Genomic DNA, 23,510 nt, shown 5'->3' on the forward strand with positions numbered 1-23,510 from the left:
AGCTTAGAATTCTTACTATAAAAAAAAAAAGGAAAGAAATTACCTTTTCACCAATGCTTCCAGTTATCCCAACTTCTCCAGGTAAGCCAACAGGTCCCTTTTAGGAGAAAAAAATATAACATATTACATTCTGTTGTAGCATCCTTATCTTAAATCACCCATAATTAATGTTTCTTTCTAGTCATTGTGAATTTTATTTTGTAGTAAAATTCCTCCTCATATAGGTATGTAGCCTATGACTTCATATCAAAATTAATTTACTCCATCAAATGTGTGTGTGTGTGGGGGGGGGGCATTGTTTGACAAGGCACTATATTGGGAGGCATTGAGTTTCAAATTCAATTATAATATCTGCCCTTGTGAATTGATGATTCACTGAATGTTATAAAACTCCTGCAGTTTTTACATCTACTTGATGTGGACATATATTAGTTTAAGAAATAATTTCTATGACTTTTTTTTCAAAGCACCTCAATACATGACAGAACAGTATGTGCTCATTAATTCATTCATTTACTCAAGAAATGAGTAAATGCCTGTGCCAGGCACTGTGCTGGTTGCTGATATTTCATTAGTCACCAAGTCAGAACTTAATCCCTGCCCTGATGGGTCAAAAGTCTTGAAATACAGAGATGAAAGCAAATAAATTGAAACTGAATAATTATAAATTGTGATATAAGCTCATAGAGAAAACAATGAGGCTGATGGGGAGAATAAAAGAGAAGGCTATTTTAGCAAAGATGGTCAGAGAAGAACTTAAGCTGGGTATAATCCCAGTGATTTAGGAGGTTGAGGCAGGAGGATCACAGGTTCAAAGCCAGCCTCAGTGATTTAGCAAGGTCCTAAGCAATTTAGTGAGACCCTGTCTCAAAGAAACAAATAAAAAAAGGCCTGGGAGTATGGCTCAGTGGCTAAGTGACCCTGGTTTCAATTTCCAGTACCCCAAACAAACAAATATGAGGAAGAAAAAAAGGCCAGCCAGCCAAGCAAAGAAGGGAAGAAGAGTATATTAGGTAGTACAAATAGCTTAATGAATGAATTTGATGTGTCAGAAAAAGTGAAAGGAAGCAATCGGTAACACAATTTCAAAGTTTATCTATCTTTGTCTTTGTGTATGCTCTATTATTTCTCCTTTAAGCACCATAGGAAAAAAAAAAGGAATAACAGAAAAAACTTTAGAACATCTCTTTCTTGTCTAAAGTTATAAGAAAATTACTTTCTACTTTTATTTAAAGACATAGGAAACATTTTTTTCCATAGCAATCAAGTAAAGACTACTTAGATTTTCATATAATAATATTTATTTGCATATAAAAGCACAGAATCATAAAAATTAGCTTTCTGGGTAAATCTAACCAAAATTAATACATGGGGCATGATTTTATCTATACAGATTCATGTTCTAATCCATATCAATATCTAGCTAACTGGGTATCAATTGATGGCTATATAACATAAATTAAGCATTTTCTATATGTTTGATTCAATTCTCACAACCACTTATTTGTTAGAATTATCAGAGTATCCCCTTTGACAGATGAAGAAGATGAATTAAGCAGCTTGCTGAGGCATAGGAGTTTAAATAGTATGGATGAGTTTAAGTCGCTATTGAGCACTTGAGTTGTGGCAAGCAAAATTGATATGTACTGTAAATGAGACCAGATTTTGAAGACTTATCCAGAAAAAATGTAAAATACCTAATTAATGATTCTTTACACTGATTTTACACACACACACACACACACACACACACATTTAGTTGTAGTTGGACACAATACCTTTGTTTTATTTATTTATTTTTATATGGTGCTGAGGATTGAACCCAGCGCCTTGCACATGCTAGGTGAGTGCTTGACAGTTGAGCCACAACCCCAGCCCCTATACTGATTAAAGTAATGCTTTAGATGTATTACTTTAAATGAAATATTATTCAAATCAGTTTCACTTCTTCTTATATTTTTAAGTGGCCACTAGAAAACTTAAGAATTATGTATATGGTTTTCATTTGGGACTTGCATTATATTTCTCTTGGACAGGGCTAATCTTTACTCTTACACACTATGTTAATATTACTGTTTATATCCTATTGAGTGTGATCTCATAATTTACCTTTGTGGTTTTTAAATTTATGTGAGCAGATACTTTCATTCAGAGGCAATTATTGGTCCATGCCTGGGTGGTTTTAATAATAAACATCAGTTTTTACATTTCTGGAGGCCTAGAAATCTAAGATCAAGGCAATGGTAGATTCAGCATCTATTGAGTGTTTGTACAGTGGTTCATAGATTGTGCAGTCCTCATGACCTCATTACCTCCAAAAGGCCCTACCTCCTAAAATCAAAACAATGATGATTAGAATTTCAACATATGAATTTGGGGGGAGATAAAAACATTCAGTCCACAATAACTCACCAGGTAAAGAATTCAACCAGATGAGGTGCTCACTGAAGTGAAAGAAGGTAGCTTTAAATACCTATCACAATCATCTGACTGGTTTTAGAAATAGAGAATAATTGTCATCAGAATTTCCTTCTTTTATTATGAATATGTGTATGTACAGTAAATATGTTTTTTCCTCTCATTCCTTTATCACATTACACACAGAATGTATTGACTTTATATCCTAGTATTTAGATATTGTTAATTTTACATCATAAAAATAAAAATCACTCAAGGACTTTACCTTCTCTTTTAGATAAGGGGTTAGTGAGCTCTTGATTGTAGGCAGCATAGTTGCATCAGGGTAGACAGAATTATAGCTTTGTTATAGCCTTTATTTGAAGATTACATATGGTTTAAGGAGATTAAAACATTAAGAAGATTAACTTTTTTTATTGTCTTTATTTTAAGATTAAGTATGGTGTTTGGGTGTCAAGTTGATAGGAGTAGACTTATGATGGTTAAAAGTATGTGTCAAGGTAACTAGGCACAAGTGCTCAGCTATTTGGTTAAAAATTATTTCTAAGTGTAAAGTATTTCTGGATAAGATTAGGTCGACTGAATAAAGCAAATTACCTTTCCCAGTGTGATTGGGTTTCATCCAATCTTTTTGAGAGTCTGAATAGAACAAAATGTCAGAGGAAAGGAGAATTTGCTCCTTGCTTAAATACTTGAGCAGGAACATTAGTGTCCTACCATCAGACTAAGATTTATACCACTGGTTCTCCTGTTTCTCAGGTCTTTGAACTTGGAAAGGAACCATAGGCTCTCCAGGTTCTCAGCCTCTTGGACTTGGACTGGAATTACACCATTGGCTTTCCAAGGTCTCCAGCTTGCAAGTGGCCAATTGTGGGACTTCTGAGCCTCCATAATTATGCAAACCCATTCTTTGTAAGAAACCAATCTACCTATATCCATATATTATTGGTTTTGTTTCTATAGATAACCTTGACTAATACAGTTAAACACATCTGAGCAAGAACAATGATATAGAGATATCTGTTGTGACATAGTAAACAAAATAATATAACCTGGATACAGTTTTGATCTAGGGGAAAAAATAACTTGCTAACTCATGATGTGACTGAACTGAGCAGAAAAATACTATGGTTTGGATGTGATCTAACCCCAAGGATTAATGTGTCAGAGCTTGGTCCCTAAGATGGCAATTTGGGGAGGCAAGTAAGAAACTTTAAGAATTAGGGCTGGGGCTGGGAATGTGGCTCAAGTGGTAACGTGCTTGCTGGCATGCGTGGGCACTGGGTTCGATCCTCAGCACCACATAAAATAAAAAATAAAGATGTTGTGTCCACTGAAAACTGAAAACTAAAAGAAAAAAAAAGAATTAGGCCAATAATCTTTGGTTGCGGGGGTGGGGGGGTACTTCCCTTGGCAGGGATTAAGGGAGTTCTCATGGGGCCTTGAATTAGTTTTCATGAGACTGAATTGTTTAAAGTTCAAGTCAGACCCTTGAATTACTCTTTGGCTCCCTTTCATATGTATTCTTGCCACTGCAATACCATCTGCCACAAGGTCTTCACCAGACCTGGACTAATGCTGATATCATGTCTTTGAACCTCCATAACTGGAGCTAAGTAAAGTTAAAAAGTTACTTAGACTGAGGTTTTCTATATTTTCCTGATGATTTATATGGATTCTTATATATTTAAGGGTATAAACTCCTTGCTGATTTTAGATGTTCTAAATTCCTTCTTGTGATTGTTCATCTGTGAGATTATTTTTGACAACCTTCATTCATAATTAGCAATCTTTAATTCTGAGGTCATCATATCCAACAGTTTGTGGACTTATTATCTGTATTTTCTGCATATTGTTTATGAAGGATTTCTCTATTTTTTTTGTCATTAAGTAATGGGCATTATTTTATCCTGGTGTGAGCTTTTCTATTTATGTCTTTAATCTATCTGGAGTCCAATTTTCACATATTGTGAGATAGGGATCCAATTTTTTTCCATATAGTAATTCAATTTTTCAAATACTATATATTTCAGTTTTTTTAACTTTTAATTTCTTTTTTTTATTTGTTCTTTTTAGTTATATATGACAGTAGAATGTATTTTGACATATATACATACATGGAGTATAACTTCTCATTTTTGTGGTTGTACATGTGGAGTTACAATGGTCGTGTATTCATATGAACATAGAAAAGTGGTGTTCAGTTCATTCTACTGTCTTTTCCATTGCCATTCCCCTCATTTCCCCCAATTTTGCCCTGTCCAATCCAGTGAACCTCTGCTCCTCCCTCTAGCCCTCCACTCCTACCTATTGGGAGTCAGCATCTGAGTATCAGAGAGAACATTTGGTCTTGGTTTTTTGGAATTAGCTCATTTCGCTTAGCATGAGAGTCTCCAGTTCCATCCATTCACCAGAAAATGTCATAATTTTATTCCTATTTATGGCCAAGTAATATTCTATTGTCTATATGTACATATTTTCTTTATCCATCCATCTGTTGAAGAGCAACTAAGCTGGTTCCACAGTTTAGCAATTATAAATTGAGCTGTTATAAACATTGATGTGGCTGTGTTACTATAGTATGTTGATTTTAAGTCCTTTGGGAATATACAAGGAGTTGGGATAACTGGATCAAATGGTGGTTCCATTCCAAGTTTTCCAAGGAATCTCCATACTGGTTTCTATATTGGTTGCACCCATTTGCAGTCCCACCAGCAATGTTTGAGTGTACCTTTTTTCCCACATCCTTGCAACATTTATTGTTACTTGTATTCTTGATAGTTGCCATTCTGACTGGAGTAAGATGAAATCTCAATGTAGTTTTAATTTGCATTTCTCTAGTTGCTAGAAATGTTGAACATTTTTCATATATTTGTTGACCTGATTATATTTCTTCTTCTGTAAAGTGTCTGTTAAGTTCCTTTTCCCATTTATTAATTGGGTTATTTATTTTTTTGGTATTAAATTTTTTGAGTTCTTTATATATCCTGGAAATTAATGCTCTGAGGTATAGGTGGTAAAAGTTTGCTCCTATTCTGTAGACTCTCCCTTCACATTCTTGATTGTTTCCTTTGCTGTGAAGATACTTTTTAGTTTGATACCATCCCATTTATTGATTCTTGATTTTACTTCTTGTGCTTTAGGAGTTTAATTGAGGAATCCGGTTCGTAAGGCAACATAATGGATATTTGGGCTTACTTTTTCTTTTAGTAGGTGCAGGGTCTCTGGTCTAATGCCTAGGTCCTTGATTCACTTTGAGTTTTGTGCAGGGTGAGAGATAGGGGTTTAATTTCATTTTGTTACATTCAGATTTCCAGGTTTGGTGCCTTTGTCTAGTATAACTATTCAAATACTATATATTTCTTCTCCCCATTGATTTATGGTGCCCTACTTATAGTGGCTTATTTCTCTATCATATTCCATTGATTATCTTTGAAAATTTCTGTTTTTTTTTTCTAATGTTTTTATAGTTCATTTTACTATAGACAAAAATAGTAAGTGGAAAGAAATATGGACTACACAGGCTTTAAATTTATTTACTTTTAAAATACATATTATTACTTACTTTGGACCTATCTGCACATTTGTAAATAATAGGTGAATTAGATGAATACATTAGAGATGAAATATATAAACTTCATTACATTTAACATGTAATTAATTGTAAGATGTATTGATATTTTTTGTACCTCTAAAAGGAAAAAATCTGCCAAGTAATTATAATTCACCACTGATTGTAAGAAATATTCTAATTTAAAAAATGTTATTATGTCAAGAAAAATAAGTATGGTAGACGTGTTACTGTTCAAAACATTCACTGCTCCCTTCTGTAGAAGGATTACATATGCCTGTGCTGTTGATATCAGACTAGGCCACATAACTTGCAGGGCCTCTCACCATAGGAAAAATACAATCTTCTATCCTACTGACATCAGGTTTCTCTATATAACTTATTTTGACCAAACAGAAATGTGTAGGGAAATGACATATCTCCCTATTTTTAAAATATCCAGTTTGTTTTTTCCTTCTGCCATGAAACTAACCATGTACCAAACAACACTGCTCCTTAAGCCTATGAGAATACACATTACATGTAACAGAGCCACAGGTAACCCATAGTGGATGGAGTACAAGTAAGAAATAAACCTTTGTTATTGTAAGGCACTAATATTTTGAGGTTGTTTCATACTACAGCATAACTTAGTCTAGGATGACTGAAGCAATATTCACTTTAAGATTGATGAAATATGGCTCTTATTTACATGATAAACAGATGCTTTTCTTCATTGCTTTTTACCCTATGTGCTAATGGCTCTAAGGATAGTGGAGCCACATGAAAAAGGAGCCTGATTTTCTTAATCATCTTGTAGGGGAAAGCTACCTAGGGACATTGACATTGGACTACTAACACGAACAAAAATAACTTTTTACTGTGTTAAGCCAACAAAAAATTCAAGTTTACTTGTTCCAACAGTCAATGTTATCCTAAAATACAGTGAATTAAAATGTGTGTTGAGAGATCCAACATGGCAGCGGGCGCGGAGAGATCAAGTCTCTGACCTCTTCAGCTGTGTGGGCATAGGGAGTTGTAAACCTTCTAAATGCTGTTTGCTCAGGATCACTAGGCAAAGCTGAGCTGACGTGGATCTGGGGCGAACAGTCTGGGCCTCTCAGAACACACACGGAGCCCGGATCGGCTGAATTCAAGCTCCCATTCGCCTGCGTCTCGCAGACAAACCACTGTGACTCAGCACTAAAGGATCCCACTGAAACAACTGGTCGGCCCTTCTGAAACTGCGGAGGTTAATACCAATCGAGCCTTCATAGGCAGTGGCCACAGGATTGAGACGGGGCTTGGGAGAGCCAGTCAGGACCCACCCGTTGCATTGGTCACCCAGCAAAGGGAACGAACTGTCACCATTTGCATGGGATACCACCATGGCACAGAACTGACGTCACCAGAATGCGGCAGAGGAGATAACTTCATTGAAACTGGCGGCGGCAGGTGTGTAACCCCCTAGCCCTTCCTCTCCACACAGCGGGGAAACCTTAAGGGCCCCTCCCAGCTCTCCCGTAAGGGACCCTCCCAGCTCTCCCGTGAGCGCGATAGTCAGACCGAGGGAATCAGGAAGAAATGAAAAACAATAACCAAAACCAACAGTGGGAAGTGCCTCAGTAAAGACAGAGGGCGGGGGAAAAGCTAATCATGGAGAAACAAACTAAATTAAAAAAAAAAGATAAATAATCAAACATGGCTGGAAGTACAAATCATATATCAATAGTAACTCTAAACGTTAATGGCTTAAACTCTCCAATAAAGCGACATAGGCTGGTAACATGGATTAAAAAAACAAATCCAACAATATGCTGCCTCCAGGAGACACATCTGATTGGAAAAGACATACACAGACTGAAGGTGAAAGGTTGGAAAAAAATACACCATGCATACGGTCCTCGTAAGCAAGCAGGGGTGGCCATCCTCATATCAAATAAAATCGACTTCAAGACTAAGTTAATCAAAAGGGATAAGGAAGGACATTATATACTGTTAAAAGGAACTATTCACCAACAAGACATAACAATTATCAATATTTATGCACCAAATAATGGTGCTGCGACGTTCATAAAACAAACTCTCCTCAAGTTCAAGAATCAAATAGACCACAATACAATAATTATGGGTGACTTCAACACACCTCTCTCACCATTGGACAGATCCTCCAAACAAAAGTTGAATAAAGAAACTATAGAACTCAATATCACAATCAATAACCTAGACTTAACTGACATATATAGAATATATCAACCATCATCAAGTGGATATACTTTTTTCTCAGCAGCACATGGATCCTTCTCAAAAATAGACCATATATTATGCCATAGGGCAACCCTCAGTAAATATAAAGGGGTGGAGATAATACCATGCATTTTATCTGATCATAATGGAATGAAACTGGAAATCAATGATAAAAGATGGAAGGAAAAATCCTACATCACATGGAAAATGAACAATATGTTACTTAATGATCAATGGGTTACATAAGACATAAAGGAGGAATTCAAAAAATTCTTAGAGGTAAATGAAAATACAGACACAACATATTGGAATCTATGGGACACAATGAAAGCAGCCTTAAGAGGGAAATTCATCATCAAAATGGCGATATTACCAAAAGTTCTCTATAGGTTTAATGCAATGAGAATCAAAATCCCAATGGCATTTCTTGTAGAAATAGATAAAGCAATCATGAAATTCATATGGAAAAATAAAAGACCCAGAATAGCAAAAGCAACTCTAAGCAGGAAGTGTGAATCAGGCAGTATAGCGATACCAGATTTCAAACTATACTACAGAGCAATAGTAACAAAAACAGCATGGTACTGGTACCAAAACAGGTAGGTGGACCAATGGTACAGAACAGAGGACACAGAGACTAATCCACAAAGTTACAACTATCTTATATTTGATAAAGGGGCTAAAAGCATGCAATGGAGGAAGGATAGCATCTTCAACAAATGGTGCTGGGAAAACTGGAAATCCATATGCAACAAAATGAAACTGAATCCCTTTCTCTCGCCATGCACAAAAGTGAATTCAAAATGGATCAAGGAGCTTGATATCAAATCAGAGACTCTGCGTCTGATAGAAGAAAAAGTTGGCTCCGATCTACATATTGTGGGGTTGGGCTCCAAATTCCTTAATAGGACACCCATAGCACACGAGTTAATAACAAGAATCAACAAATGGGACTTACTCAAACTAAAAACTTTTTTCTCAGCAAGAGAAACAATAAGAGAGGTAAATAGGGAGCCTACATCATGGGAGCAAATTTTTATTCCTCAAACTTCAGATACAGCCCTAATATCCAGAGTATACAAAGAACTCAAAAAATTAAACAATAAGAAAACAAATAACACAATCAACAAATGGGCCAAGGACCTGAACAGACACTTCTCAGAGGAGGACATACAATCAATCAACAAGTACATGAAAAAATGCTCACCATCTCTAGCAGTCAGAGAAATGCAAATCAAAACCACCCTAAGATACCATCTCACTCCAGTAAGATTGGCAGCCATTATGAAATCAAACAACAACAAGTGCTGGCGAGGATGTGGGGAAAAGGGTACTCTTGTACATTGCTGGTGGGTCTGCAAATTGGTGTGGCCAATTTGGAAAGCAGTATGGAGATTCCTGGGAAAGCTGGGAATGGAACCACTATTTGACCCAGCTATTGCCCTTCTCGGACTATTCCCTGAAGACCTTAAAAGAGCGTACTACAGGGATACTGCCACATCGATGTTCATAGCAGCACAATTCACAATAGCTAGACTGTGGAACCAACCCAGATGCCCTTCAATAGATGAATGGATAAAGAAATGTGGCATTTATACACAATGGAGTATTACGCAGCAACAAAAAATGACAAAATCATGGAATTTGCAGGGAAATGGATGGCATTAGAGCAGATTATGCTAAGTGAAGCTAGCCAATCCCTAAAAAACAAATGCCAAATGTCTTCTTTGATATAATGAGAGCAACTAAGAACAGAGCAGGGAGGAAAAGCAGGAGGAAAAGATTAACATTAAACAGAGACATGAGGTGGGAGGAAAAGGGAGAGAAAAGGGAAATTGCATGGAAATGGAAGAAGACCCTCATTGTTATACAAAATTACATATAAGAGGTTGTGAAGGGAATGGGAAAAAAACAAAGAGAGAAATGAATTACAGTAGATGGGGTAGAGAGAGCAGATGGGAGGGGAGGGGGGATAGTAGAGGATAGGAAAGGTAGCAGAATACAACAGTTACTAATATGGCATTATGTAAAAATTTGGATGTGTAACCGATGTGATTCTGCAATCTGTATTTGGGGTAAAAATGGGAGTTCATAACCCACTTGAATCTAATGTATGAAATATGATATGTCAAGAGCTTTGTAATGTTTTGAACAACCAATAAAAAAAATAAAATGTGTGTTGACATAAAATTTAAAAACTTTGTAATCTACCTCAACTGGCATTCAAACTCTATTCTTAGTTTCACAGAAATCATGAAATAAATAAAAATTTCAGAAAGTAACTGCTCCAAATTCTGGTTTGGACTGAAAACCAACTTTTTCAATAAATGCAAAAATGATCCAAGGAAAACAAAATTAAACTTACTTATCTGTTCATACAATCGTCCTGTGCTATAGGGGTTATAGAGGACAAGTTGCAGATTGGAATGATTAAAGTAGACTATGAAGTTTGTAATTCAGTAAGTTGGAATAAGGCAAATGAATATTTTCTATAAGCTAAGAAAAAGTAGAACTTTCTATAATGCAAAAGCAGGACAGGTTGTATCTAGTAGATAGTATAAGGAAGGGCCTTACAGAGAAGGCAGAATGAGTTATAGTTAAATGTTGACAAACTGCAATGATGAAAAGTGTTTTCCAAGTAGAGAGAATGATTTGAGCAGAAGATGGAAAGTAACAAATGATAAAACATTTGGCAATGTAAAGTTAATCCAAACTATCTGTGATATAGTACTTGTTGTAGGGAATAGATTCTGATAAATATCTTGGTTGTATACTATTAAGGGCTCTGAATGTGAGCAATTTGTGTTCATGGTGCTTGCAGAAGAATTTGTATTGACAGCAGAATCACTGATGGTTTTGAGTAAAGGAGAAATAAAATATCATCTATACTTAAATGATAATAATTTAACATCACTGTATTCAATGTATGCAAATGGGAAAAATAGAAAACGAGACAGAAGGTATTGTAATATTCTGGATAAAGTTAATGACTCTTATGAGGGCAATGATAACATCAAAAGGAACAGTAAGCTCAGTAGAAAAAGTCAACATCTGAAGAAAGATGGATAGTTGTGGCTATTTGAGTAGAGTTTTTCCTAAAATATTAATGTATGAGTCTCCATGGAAAAGTCAATTGTTAAAATCCTAAGAATGATGTACTATACCCAGTTATAAAATACAAACAAGGAGAGAATCTTCATGAAGATTCTCTGAAGGCATGAGGTAGAAGAGAAAGCAAAAAGAAGAGTCAGGTAGAAGAATAACCAGGAATGTTCAAGGAAAGTTAAGGACAAAGGTTTCAAGGAGAGAGATATCACTGTTATGTGGTAAGGGCTAAGCGTAAGCACTGAGACAGTCAGAGGGTTTGACAATTAGAAGGTTGATGGTGACCTCTAAGAACAATTTCAGTACTTTTGTGTGTTTGGATATGTTTGCCAAAGGATTAAGAATGCATGGGCACAGAGAGAGTGGAAAAAACTTGTACAGACTATTTTCTTAAATAGTTTGGCAGCAAAAAGCACACATGATAACTGAGAACATGGTTTGCAAAATTATAATATTTAGAACCTAATTTTTGATCTGTTAGCCAAATAAAAAGATTCATCTACAATAGAAAAGCACCCTTCTGAACAAAAGGGAATTACATTCAAAAACTTTTTTTTTTTTGCTGTTTCATTGAACAAAAATTTTAACATATGAATATTGAGGTCTAATCCATCATGATTGGTTGAAAAATAATACATTTGTAATAGAAAATTCTGGGGGTTTAATCTCCCCCCCACCACTAAGGGCTATCTCCTAGTCAGCTTCTCATCTCTAGATAGTCTCCCTTCACTGGGAATGCTCTGTAAGTCATTGAACTCACAGCTGGGAAGTACATCCTATAACCTCCTCTTCCTTTTGATTAGAAGCAGTCTTTAAAAGGAAAAAACATGTTGCCATGACTTGTTCTCATATTTTATCCATGAAACAGGTACCAGGTATGGAAGTGAGAACCAAGGACAAAATACAAGCCAAGAACAAAAATTATATTCTCAATTTTAAAGTGCTCAAAGGCTAATTATGTGTATGTGGAAATGGTCATAATTTATTTACATTTATTACCTATGTACCCTTAGAAATGAAGTATAGATATCTTTTATTTTTGTTCCTATTCACTTTTCTTCATTTCAAAACAAATATTGAAATATTTTATATAATTATTTTAGTTTTTTATTGTTTCAAAACAAACTATCCCCACAAAGTTAGTGCTTTAAAATAATACACACTTATTATCTCACAGATTCTGTGGTTTCAGAAATTCAAGAGCTGGTGGTTCTGATTCAGGATCTTCAATGCAGTTGTAGTCAAGATTTGGCACTTTCTGCAGTGATCTGAAGCCTTGAGTAAAGCTAGAGAATCTATTTCCAAAAAGGCTGTTGGCAGGAGGCCTACTTTCTCACCATGCAGGCTTCTCCATGGGGTCTGATGACAAGGCAGTTGGCGTCTCTCAGAGCCAGTGATTCAAGACAGAGTGTAAGCAGGAGAAGCTACAGTGACCTAAGTGAGAACCAAGAACAAAATGTGGCAACAGTGACCAGCCACACACTCCATTAATTAGAAATGAGTCCATCCCACACTCAAAAAGAGTGAAATTAGAATGCATTTTTCTGAGGGAGAATAGCAAAGAATTTGTAGATAGAGTCTAAAACAATCACAATAACTAAATTTTATTCTTGGCTGGATTTGAGATTTTTTTTTTTTTATCTTTGAGTCCTTCCAATATTTTTCTTTAGTTTCTTCTGTTTTTAAGTTACATACTTCTAAAGGAAGACTCTAAATTAATGTTAGAATAATATACATTTTTCTAAAGATGAAGTGCATAAAATTTCCTTTTTATTTATTAGTTATGTAGTATCTGTTATGTATAAGGCACAATTTAGAAATAGGTAACTAAAACTAAATTATCAAATAGATAGTTTGCCAGAAGATAAAGTGCCACAGGGTATTAGAAAAAGCAGGAGCCAGCAAACTTTGTCCCTGAATTCTGTTTGCCTGTTTTTGACATAGTTCATTGGAACACAGCCACACTTATTTGTTTATCTGCTGTTTATGCCTGCTTTTACATGATGCAGGTAAAATTTAGTAGTTTAGACAGAGACCATATAGCTTACAAAGTTCAAATAATTTCTGTTGGATATTTAAAGAAAATACATATCAATTAATCAAAGCCAGAACTTTCACCTTTAAGAAATGCCAGCGCTATACACTTTTATGATCAAGAATTTTCATTAAAAATGTTTTAAAATACCAATTTCACATCTAACACACAATAAAGGTCATGACAAAGCTTTCAGCCAGAACATGTCATGTTTTAGAACTAGAAACTATATAATAATTGAAAACTTTCACTTTTTATAAAATAGGATATGTAATCATCTATTTAAAGATTTTAGCTCAGCACAAAGTCAGTAGATAGGTTAGATCATGTCTCTCCTCAGTGGCTCCCCTGTCACTCTAAGTAAATTCTGAAGTCCTCCTGAAGATCTGGGGACTGGGGGCCTAGCCCCATTTGCTGATCCCGTCTCCCTTTCTCTGCTCTGTCTGCCTGGAATGTTCTTCCATTCATTGCTCTGTGACCCTTGCCTCCTCCAGGCCTCTACTGACCAGATCATCATAGATAGTATCAAAATACTCTGCTTTCTTTTCTTTTAAAGGACGTATCTCGGATGGCGGCGAGGGGAGTGCATTGCCCCCGTGTGCTGCTTCACTGTGTGGGAGTATGACAAGTCAGGACGGCTAAAGGCTATCTTGTTAGGAATTTCCAGCAATAGTGGGGTGCTCCGGAACCTGGAGGAAGGATTTCCATCGCACGAGGATCGGCTTCGGGGACTCAAACGCGAGAGGTTTGTCGCACGGAGGGTAACACTGCTTATTCAGCAAATCGCCCCGCGGCTAGAGTCTGCAGCGCGCGCTGGGAAACGAGGAGATAGCGACGCAGGGATACAGCGCTGCAGTTTCTGCCAGCCATGCAAGCACCGTACTCAGGGCTGAATTCTGGGTTCGAGACGGGGGAAGGAAGCGGTCCATCTCGGTTCTCCACACCGGTCAGACCACGGAGGAGGCCAGCAGCCACCATGTTGGAAAGCTGACGTCACCATCCCTGTTTTCGACTGACCGCAGCTCATTCAGCCATAGAACAGGTAATTTCAGGCTGCCATTCGCCTGCGGCTTGCAGACAGATTGCTAGGGTTCAGTGCCTGGGTGCTTCTTAGAACCTGATCTTATCGGAGCGAACACCGAGCGCGGGGCGGCCAAGTTCCGGCTCCCGGAAACGCCCTGGCCCAGGGCTGCGGAGCCTGCGGAGGCTGCTTCTTGGACCCTGCTCCTATCAGAGCACACACCAAGCACTAAGCGGCCGAATTCTGGCTCCCGGAACTGAGCCCGCGGGGACTGCTTCTTGGAGCCTACCCTTATAGGAGCTTACACCGAGCACAGAGCGGCCGAGTTCCGGCTCCCGGAAATTCCCTGGCCCGGGGCTAGGAGCCCGCGGAAACTGCTTCTCGGTCCAGGTCCTGCTGAGGGCCGGTCAGGACTCACCCGTTGCTTTGGTTGCCCAGCAAGGGGAACGAAATGCTGCCATTCGCATAGGATACCAACATGGCAGAGATCTGATGTCATCAGAAAGCGGCGGAGGAGAGAACTTCATCAATACCAGCAGCAACAGAAACAGTTGGTCTCCTGGTAGTGGGGGTGAGGCACAGACACCCGAGTCTCCTCAATTTGTCGTCGAGCCAGAGGGGAGGAGCCGGGCCGCCGCCAGCGCCCGGAGCAGGCCCAGCGGCTCGCCAGCGTGGTGACCGCGTGACCCCAATTGGAGAGGGAGCGGAGCGGAGCCGCCACCCGCACCCACAAGGTGGGCAGACCCGCGACCCAGTGGTACATGGGTGTGGTAGGAGGGGCAGGGCAGAGCCGCCGTTCGCGCTTGCAAGGTAAACAGACCTGTGACAGCCTGGCGGGTCAGGCCCAGTGGCCTGCCAGTGTGGTACACACGTGACCCCAACTGGAGTAGGGGGAGAGCAGATCCTTCTTCCACACCTGGATCAGGCCCTGCCGGTGTGGTGGCCATGTGACCCCAATTGGAGTGGGGGCGGAGCGGAACCGCCACCCGTGCCCGCAGGGTGAGCAGACCTGTGACCAACCTGCAGATCAGGCCCAGGGGTCCGCAGGCGTGGTAGGAGGGGCAGGGCAGATCCGCCGCCCGCGCCTCCAAGGTAGGCAGACCTGCAACAGACCGGCGGATCAGGCCCAGGAGCCTGGCGGCGTGGTACACACACCACCCTAATTGGAGTAGGGGCAGAGCAGAGTCGCCGCCCGTGCCAGGAACAGGCCCAGCGTCCTGCAGGCGGGGTAGTCACGACACCCCAAGTGGAGTAGGGGCAGAGCAGAGCCTCTACCCGTGCCCGAAAGGTGGGCAGATCTGCGACCGACCAGCGGGACAGGCCCAGTGGCCTGCCGGTACGACAGACACGTCACCCCATTTGGAGTAGGGGCAGAGCAGAGCCGCCGCCCGCGCCTGCAGGGTAGGCAAACCTGCAACCGACCGGCGGATCAGGCCCGGTGGCCTGCCGGCGTGGTACACTCGTCACCCGAATTGGAGTAGGGGCAGAACACAGCCGCTGCCAGCGCCCAGAACAGGCCCAGTGACCTGCCGGCGTGGTAGCCACGACACCCCAATTGGAATAATGAGAGAGCAGAGCCGCCGCCCGCGCCTGCAGGAAAGATACGCAAGCAGTATGAAAAGACAAGGAAAGAAAGGACCACAAGCAATGCAGGTCAACTCAACTTTAGAAGAGGTAACAGCTGCAGCAGATGGAATGTCAGATAAAGAATTCAGGATATACATGCTTCAGACGATCTGGAGTATCAAGGAAGACATTAAACAGCAAAATCAGACAATGAAAGATCACTTCGACAATGAATTACGCAAACAAATCCAGGAAGCAAAGGATCAACTATACAGGGAGATATAGGTTATAAAAAACAAACAGAAATCCTAGAAATGCAGTAAGCAATAAACCAACTTAAAAACTCAATGGAGAATACTACCAGCAGAGTAGAACACTTAGAAAATAGAACATCAGACAATGAAGACAAAGTATTTCAACTGGAAAAGAACATAGACAGCTCAGCAAGACTGTTAAGAAACCATGAGCAGAACATCCAAGAAATATGGGATAACATTAAGAGACCAAACTTAAGAGTCACTGGGATACAGGAAGGTACAGAGCTCCAAACCAAAGGAATGAGTAGTCTATTCAATGAAATAATACGAGAAAACTTCCCAGACTTGAAGAATGAGACAGAATCCCAAATCCTAGAAGCCTACAGGACGCCGAATGTGCAAAATCATAAGAGATCCACACCTAGACACATTATAATGAAGATGCCCAACATACAGAATAAGGAGAGAATTTTAAAAGCTACAAGAGAAAGGAAGCAGATTACATTTAGGGGTAAGCCAATCAGGATAACAGCTGATCTTTCAACACAGACTCTGAAAGCTAGAAGATCCTGGAATAACATATTTCAAACACTGAAAGAAAATGGGTTCCAACCAAGAATTGTGTATCCAGCGAAATTAAGCTTCAGGATGGAAGATGAAATTAAAACCTTCCATGATAAACAAAAGTTTAAAGAATTCGCAGCTAGAAAACCATCTCTTCAAAACATCCTCGGCAAAACATTACAGGAAGAGGAAATGGAAAATAACAATGAAAACCAACAGTGGGAGGTAGGACAGTAAAGGGGGGGAAAATAATCAAAGAGGAAAACAAACCATGTTTAGTAACAGAAATAAACAAATATGGCTGGAAGAACAACCCATATCTCAATAATAACCCTAAATGTTAATGGCTTAAACTCACCAATTAAGAGACACAGGCTAGTAGAATGGATCACAAAACAAGACCCAACAATATGCTGCCTACAGGAGACGCATTGGATAGGAAAAGACATACATAGGCTGAAGGTGAAAGGTTGGGAAAAATCATATCACTCATATGGACTTCGGAAACAAGCAGGAGTGTCCATACTCATATCAAATAAAATAGATTTCAAGCCAAAGTTAATCAAAAGGGATAAAGAGGGACACTACATACTGCTTAAGGGAACCATACACCAACAAGACATAACAATCATAAATATTTATACCCCAAACAATGGTGCAGCTATGTTCGTCAAACAAAATCTTCTCAAGTTCAAGAGTCTAATATACCACCATACCATAATCATGGGAGACTTCAACACACCTCTCTCGCCACTGGACAGATCTTCCAAACAAAAGTTGAATAAGGAAACTATAGAACTCAATAACACAATTAATAACCTAGACCTAATTGACATATATAGAGTATACCACCCAACATCAAGCAGTTACACTTTTTTCTCAGCAGCACATGGATCCTTCTCAAAAATAGATCATATATTATGTCACAGGGCAACTCTTAGACAATATAAAGGAGTAGAGATAATACCATGCATCTTATCTGATCATAATGGAATGAAACTGAAAATCAACGATAAAAGAAGGAAGGAAAAAGCATACATCACTTGGAGAATGAACAATAGGTTACTGAATGATCAATGGGTTATAGAAGACATCAAGGAGGAAATTAAAAAATTCTTAGAGATAAATGAAAACACAGACACAACATATCGGAATCTATGGGACACATTAAAAGCAGTTTTAAGAGGAAAATTCATTGCTTGGAGTTCATTCCTTAAAAAAAGAAAAAACCAACAAATAAATGATCTCATACTTCATCTCAAAATCCTTGAAAAAGAAGAGCAAAACAACAGCAAAAGAAGTAGAAGGCAAGAAATAATTAAAATCAGAGCTGAAATTAATGAAATCGAAACAAAAGAAACAATTGAAAAAATTGACAAAACTAAAAGTTGGTTCTTTGAAAAAATAAACAAAATCGACAGACCCTTAGCGATGCTAGCGAAGAGAAGAAGAGCGAGAACTCAAATTACTAGCATACGGGATGAAAAAGGCAATATCACAACAGACACTTCAGAAATACAGAAGATAATCAAAAACTATTTTGAATCCTTATACTCCAATAAATTAGAAGATAGTGAAGGCATAGATAAATTTCTTAAGTCATATGATCTGCCCAGATTGAGTCAGGAGGATATAGACAACCTAAACAGACCAATATCAATTGAGGAAATAGAAGAAACCATCAAAAGACTACCAACTAAGAAAAGCCCAGGACCGGATGGGTATACAGCAGAATTTTACAAAACCTTTAAAGAAGAACTAATACCAATACTTTTCAAGCTACTTCAGGAAATAGAAAAAGAGGGAGAACTTCCAAATTCATTCTATGAGGCCAACATCACCCTGATACCTAAACCAGACAAAGACACTTCAAAGAAAGAAAACTACAGACCAATATCTCTAATGAACCTAGATGCAAAAATCCTCAACAAAATTCTGGCGAATCGGATACAAAAACATATCAAAAAAATTGTACACCATGATCAAGTAGGATTCATCCCTGGGATGCAAGGCTGGTTCAATATACGGAAATCAATAAATGTTATTCACCACATCAATAGACTTAAAAATAAGAACCATATGATCATCTCGATAGATGCGGAAAAAGCATTCGACAAAGTACAGCATCCCTTTATGTTCAAAACTCTAGAAAAACTAGGGATAACAGGAACATACCTCAATATTGTAAAAGCAATCTATGCTAAGCCTCAGGCTAGCATCATTCTGAATGGAGAAAAACTGAAGGCATTCCCTCTAAAATCTGGAACAAGACAGGGATGCCCTCTCTCTCCACTTCTGTTCAACATAGTTCTCGAAACACTGGCCAGAGCAATTAGACAGACGAAAGAAATTAAAGGCATAAAAATAGGAAAAGAAGAACTTAAATTATCACTATTTGCAGATGATATGATTCTATACCTAGCAGACCCAAAAGGCTCTACAAAGAAACTATTAGAGCTAATAAATGAATTCAGCAAAGTGGCAGGATATAAAATCAACACGCATAAATCAAAGGCATTCCTGTATATCAGTGACAAATCCTCTGAAATGGAAATGAGGACAACCACTCCATTCACAATATCTTCAAAAAAATAAAATACTTGGGAATCAACCTAACAAAAGAGGTGAAAGACTTATACAATGAAAACTACAGAACCCTAAAGAGAGAAATAGAAGAAGATCTTAGAAGATGGATAAATATACCCTGTTCATGGATAGGCAGAACTAACATCATCAAAATCGCGATATTACCAAAAGTTCTCTATAGGTTTAATGCAATGCCAATCAAAATCCCAACGGCATTTCTTGTAGAAATAGAGAAAGCAATCATGAAATTTATATGGAAAAATAAAAGTCCCAGAATAGCAAAAATAATGCTAAGCAGGAAGTGTGAATCAGGCAGTATAGCGATACCAGACTTCAAACTATACTACAGAGCAATAGTAACAAAAACAGCATGGTACTGGTACCAAAACAGGCGGGTGGACCAATGGTACAGAATAGAGGACACAGAAACCAATCCACAAAACTACAACTATCTTATATTTGATAAAGGGGCTAAAAGCATGCAATGGAGGAAGGATAGCATCTTCAACAAATGGTGCTGGGAAAACTGGAAATCCATATGCAACAAAATGAAACTGAATCCCTTTCTCTCGCCATGCACAAAAGTGAATTCAAAATGGATCAAGGAGCTTGATATCAAATCAGAGACGCGCCGTCTGATAGAAGAAAAAGTTGGCTACGATCTACAGTCGGTGGGGTCGGGCTCTAAATTCTTCAATAGGACACCCATAGCACAAAAGTTAATAACTAGAATCAACAAATGGGACTTACTCAAACTAAAAAGTTTTTTCTCAGCAAAAGAAACAATAAGAGAGGTAAATAGGGAGCCTACACCCTGGGAACAAATCTTTACTCCTCACACTTCAGATAGAGCCCTAATATCCAGAGTATACAAAGAACTCAAAAAATTAGACAATAAGAGAACAAACAACCCAATCAACAAATGGGCCAAGGACCTGAACAGACACTTCTCAGAGGAGGACATACAGTCAATCAACAAGTACATGAAAAAATGCTCAACATCTCTAGCTGTCAGAGAAATGCAAATCAAAACCACCCTAAGATACCATCTCACTCCAGTAAGATTGGCAGCCATTATGAAGTCAAACAACAACAAGTGCTGGCGAGGATGTGGGGAAAAGGGTACACTTGTACATTGCTGGTGGGACTGCAGATTGGTGCAGCCAATTTGGAAAGCAGTATGGAGATTTCTTGGAAAGCTGGGAATGGAGCCACCATTTGACCCAGCTATTCCCCTTCTTGGTCTATTCCCTAAAGACCTAAAAAGAGCATGCTACAGGGACACTGCTACATCGATGTTCATAGCAGCACAGTTCACAATAGCAAGACTGTGGAACCAACCTAGATGCCCTTCAATAGACGAATGGATAAAAAAAATGTGGCATTTATACACAATGGAGTATTACTCTGCATTAAAAAATGACAAAATCATAGAATTTACAGGGAAATGGATGGCATTAGAGCAGATTATGCTAAGTGAAGCTAGCCAATCCCTAAAAAACAAATGCCAAATGTCTTCTTTGATATAAGGAGAGTAACTAAGAACAGAGTAGGGACGAAGAGTAGGAGAAGAAGATTAACATTTAACAGGGATGAGAGGTGGGAGGGAAAGGGAGAGAGAAGGGAAATTGCATGGAAATGGAAGGAGACCCTCAGGGTTATACAGTGGAGGGGGTAGAGAGAGAGGAGGGGAGGGGAGGGGAGAGGTGGGGAGGGGGGAGGGTGGAGGATGGGAAAGGCAGCGGAGCACAACAGACACTAGTATGGCAATATGTAAATCAATGGATGTGTAACTGATGTGATTCTGCAATCTGTGTATGGGGTGAAGGTGGGAGTTCATAACCCACTTGAATCAAAGTGTGGAATATGATATGTCAAGAAATTTGTAATGTTTTGAACAACCCACAATAAAAAAAAAAGATTTTATTAACTAAAGCCAAAATTCAGAAGGCCAAAAAGCCTGACGTATAATAAATTACTTCTTAGAATTGAAATATTATCTTTTCCAAAAGTCAGTAAGATATTAAACTTCTATTTTTTAAAAAGTAACCACATTCTATTTAATCACTAAAGAGTGAAATAAAATTAGACTGTTTCCTATTAGAAAATAAAATATTTTAAAACATTTTCATGTGAAGTTTTTGTCTTGAAAATTGTCTTTAAAAATGTGCCTTAACTGTTTGTCTAGAATGCCTCTTATATTGTTTTGAATGATGGCATTTATGGGATAAAGAATCTTAGACATGAAAACTCTTCAGATTCATTTGAAAATGAAATATTAAAGGCCAATTCCCTAGAATTTAGTTCTGTTTTATCTTAGAAACATATTAACTTCAATACTTATATTAATATTTTCATTCATTCTCTTTTTAAAAATACACAAAAGAATTTTAGAATTATAATTACTACAGAAATGGTAATAATGGGATCAATTATGAATTGCTGACATTTGACCATTGTTTTTTACCTTAAAATGATAATTTTACATAGTTCAATTTAATACAAACTTGTGATGAGAGGGGAAACAAAAGATCAGCCAGACATAAGAAATGCCAATTTCAAGTACTAAACAGAACTGTGTGTTCCCATATTTAATATTTATTTCTCCACCTCAAATTCTCATACTTTCACACTTTTGTCCAAGAAGATGATGGTATAAAGCCATGTTAGTCTAGACAAGGCAAAAAAGTAGAAAAATGAAAAATGATGTGTAATCTGCCTGGATAAGAAAGAAGAATTCCTTTTCAGATACAATGATTATAAGATACCTATGGGACAGTGTGGTAGAATATTCAGTATACAACCGAATATGTGGATATGTGGATCTAGAGATGAGACATCTGTGGATCATCAGCAAATAAATGGTAGTCACGATGTAGAGAGTAGAAAAGCCACCAAAAAAAAGTATATAGACAGAAAAGGAATAGAATGAGAATAATAACATTTTAAGCATTGAGTTGGAATAAAAATTTAAGGAGTTGACTTTGTAGAAATAAAGTGATCTATCAAAAGCAGGATACTGTTTATTTTTCTTTGTCCATAATGTTTCTTCAGAGTTTTTCATTTGTTGGTAATTTTAAGACTTGACAAGAATGTATGAAGCCTTTCTATTTGTAAATACATTACAGTTTTCAAATAGTTAACTTTTGGATCACTCCACTCCTATTTTCATATGAAATCTGTAAACTAAGAATTTATTTCTTGAACAGTGTAACTTGGGGCAAGCTACTTTAGCTCACCTTGCATCACCCTTCATTGTTTAGGAAGATCTAAGTGCGTTGGTCTGTATGAACTGTAAAGCAGAGATGAGACTTTATCCCTCATGCATAGAATACTGTTTAGAATAAGAAGAAAATAAGAAAATAAGTACAAGAGGAATGAATGGGTTAGCATATTAAATAGAGAAAAAGTGTTGGAAACAGAGATAAATTGTCCACATCTCCTTATAAAAAATATTTATTGCTCCCACAATCAGCTTCTTCAAGGTTTAGGTCTTAGAAAGTGAGACCCATATCCAAACATGATTCAGGCAAAGCCATAAAAGTCTGGCCATTTTGGCCCAGTGTATGACTACTCTGGTGGGTCATATGTATGCATAGTTCTCCCTAACAATCAGAGTGACTAAATCCCAGAGAAGGGAAAACTCCTAAGATAAGCCTGATATAGCCCAGTTAGGAAAAAAAAGGCATCTGATGTTTGTGAAGGGAACATCTATACAGAGGCTTCTAAAGATTCTGAATTGCTAGATCCTGAACTCTACACGTTTACAGAAGTAGCCTATCCTTCCTCATTATAAACTAGCTTCATTTTCTAGTATGCCCTCTCTCTTAAAAGAAAACATGTACTTAAGTTAGGATTTAATTTAATTCATTTTCATTAATTAGGGTTAAGTTGGAGCAGATGACATCTGGGAATTGGTATTCTCATTTTAAGTAGAAAAGACTATACTATAAAGGAATAAGAGATCTAGCTATTATGCTGGTAGGAGTGAGGGGAGAACACATGGGACCTAATTCTATAGGTATCTGATCAAAGGAACAAAAATAAAAAATGACATAAAATTAGATATGAAGAGTTGGTTAATTGAGGAGCACTTACCCAAGATATAGGAATTAACATCCTGGGAAGCACCCCAGGAGATTGTATAAACTCCCTTAGAGG

The 23,510-nt window shown here is 38.0% G+C and overlaps 1 protein-coding gene across 1 annotated transcript in view; it reads right to left on the minus strand.

The window, feature by feature from the left end:
* Nucleotides 1-23,510, minus strand: part of Col24a1 (collagen type XXIV alpha 1 chain) — a 379,962-nt gene that overhangs the window by 150,596 nt on the left and 205,856 nt on the right. The window contains exon 24 of the mRNA XM_071618609.1: nt 44-97. Coding sequence (XP_071474710.1) covers nt 44-97 — 54 coding nt within the window. The remainder of the gene's footprint in view (nt 1-43; nt 98-23,510) is intronic.

The sequence above is a fragment of the Marmota flaviventris genome, chromosome 10 (genome assembly GCF_047511675.1).
Source record: "Marmota flaviventris isolate mMarFla1 chromosome 10, mMarFla1.hap1, whole genome shotgun sequence".
Classification (NCBI taxonomy): domain Eukaryota; kingdom Metazoa; phylum Chordata; class Mammalia; order Rodentia; family Sciuridae; genus Marmota; species Marmota flaviventris.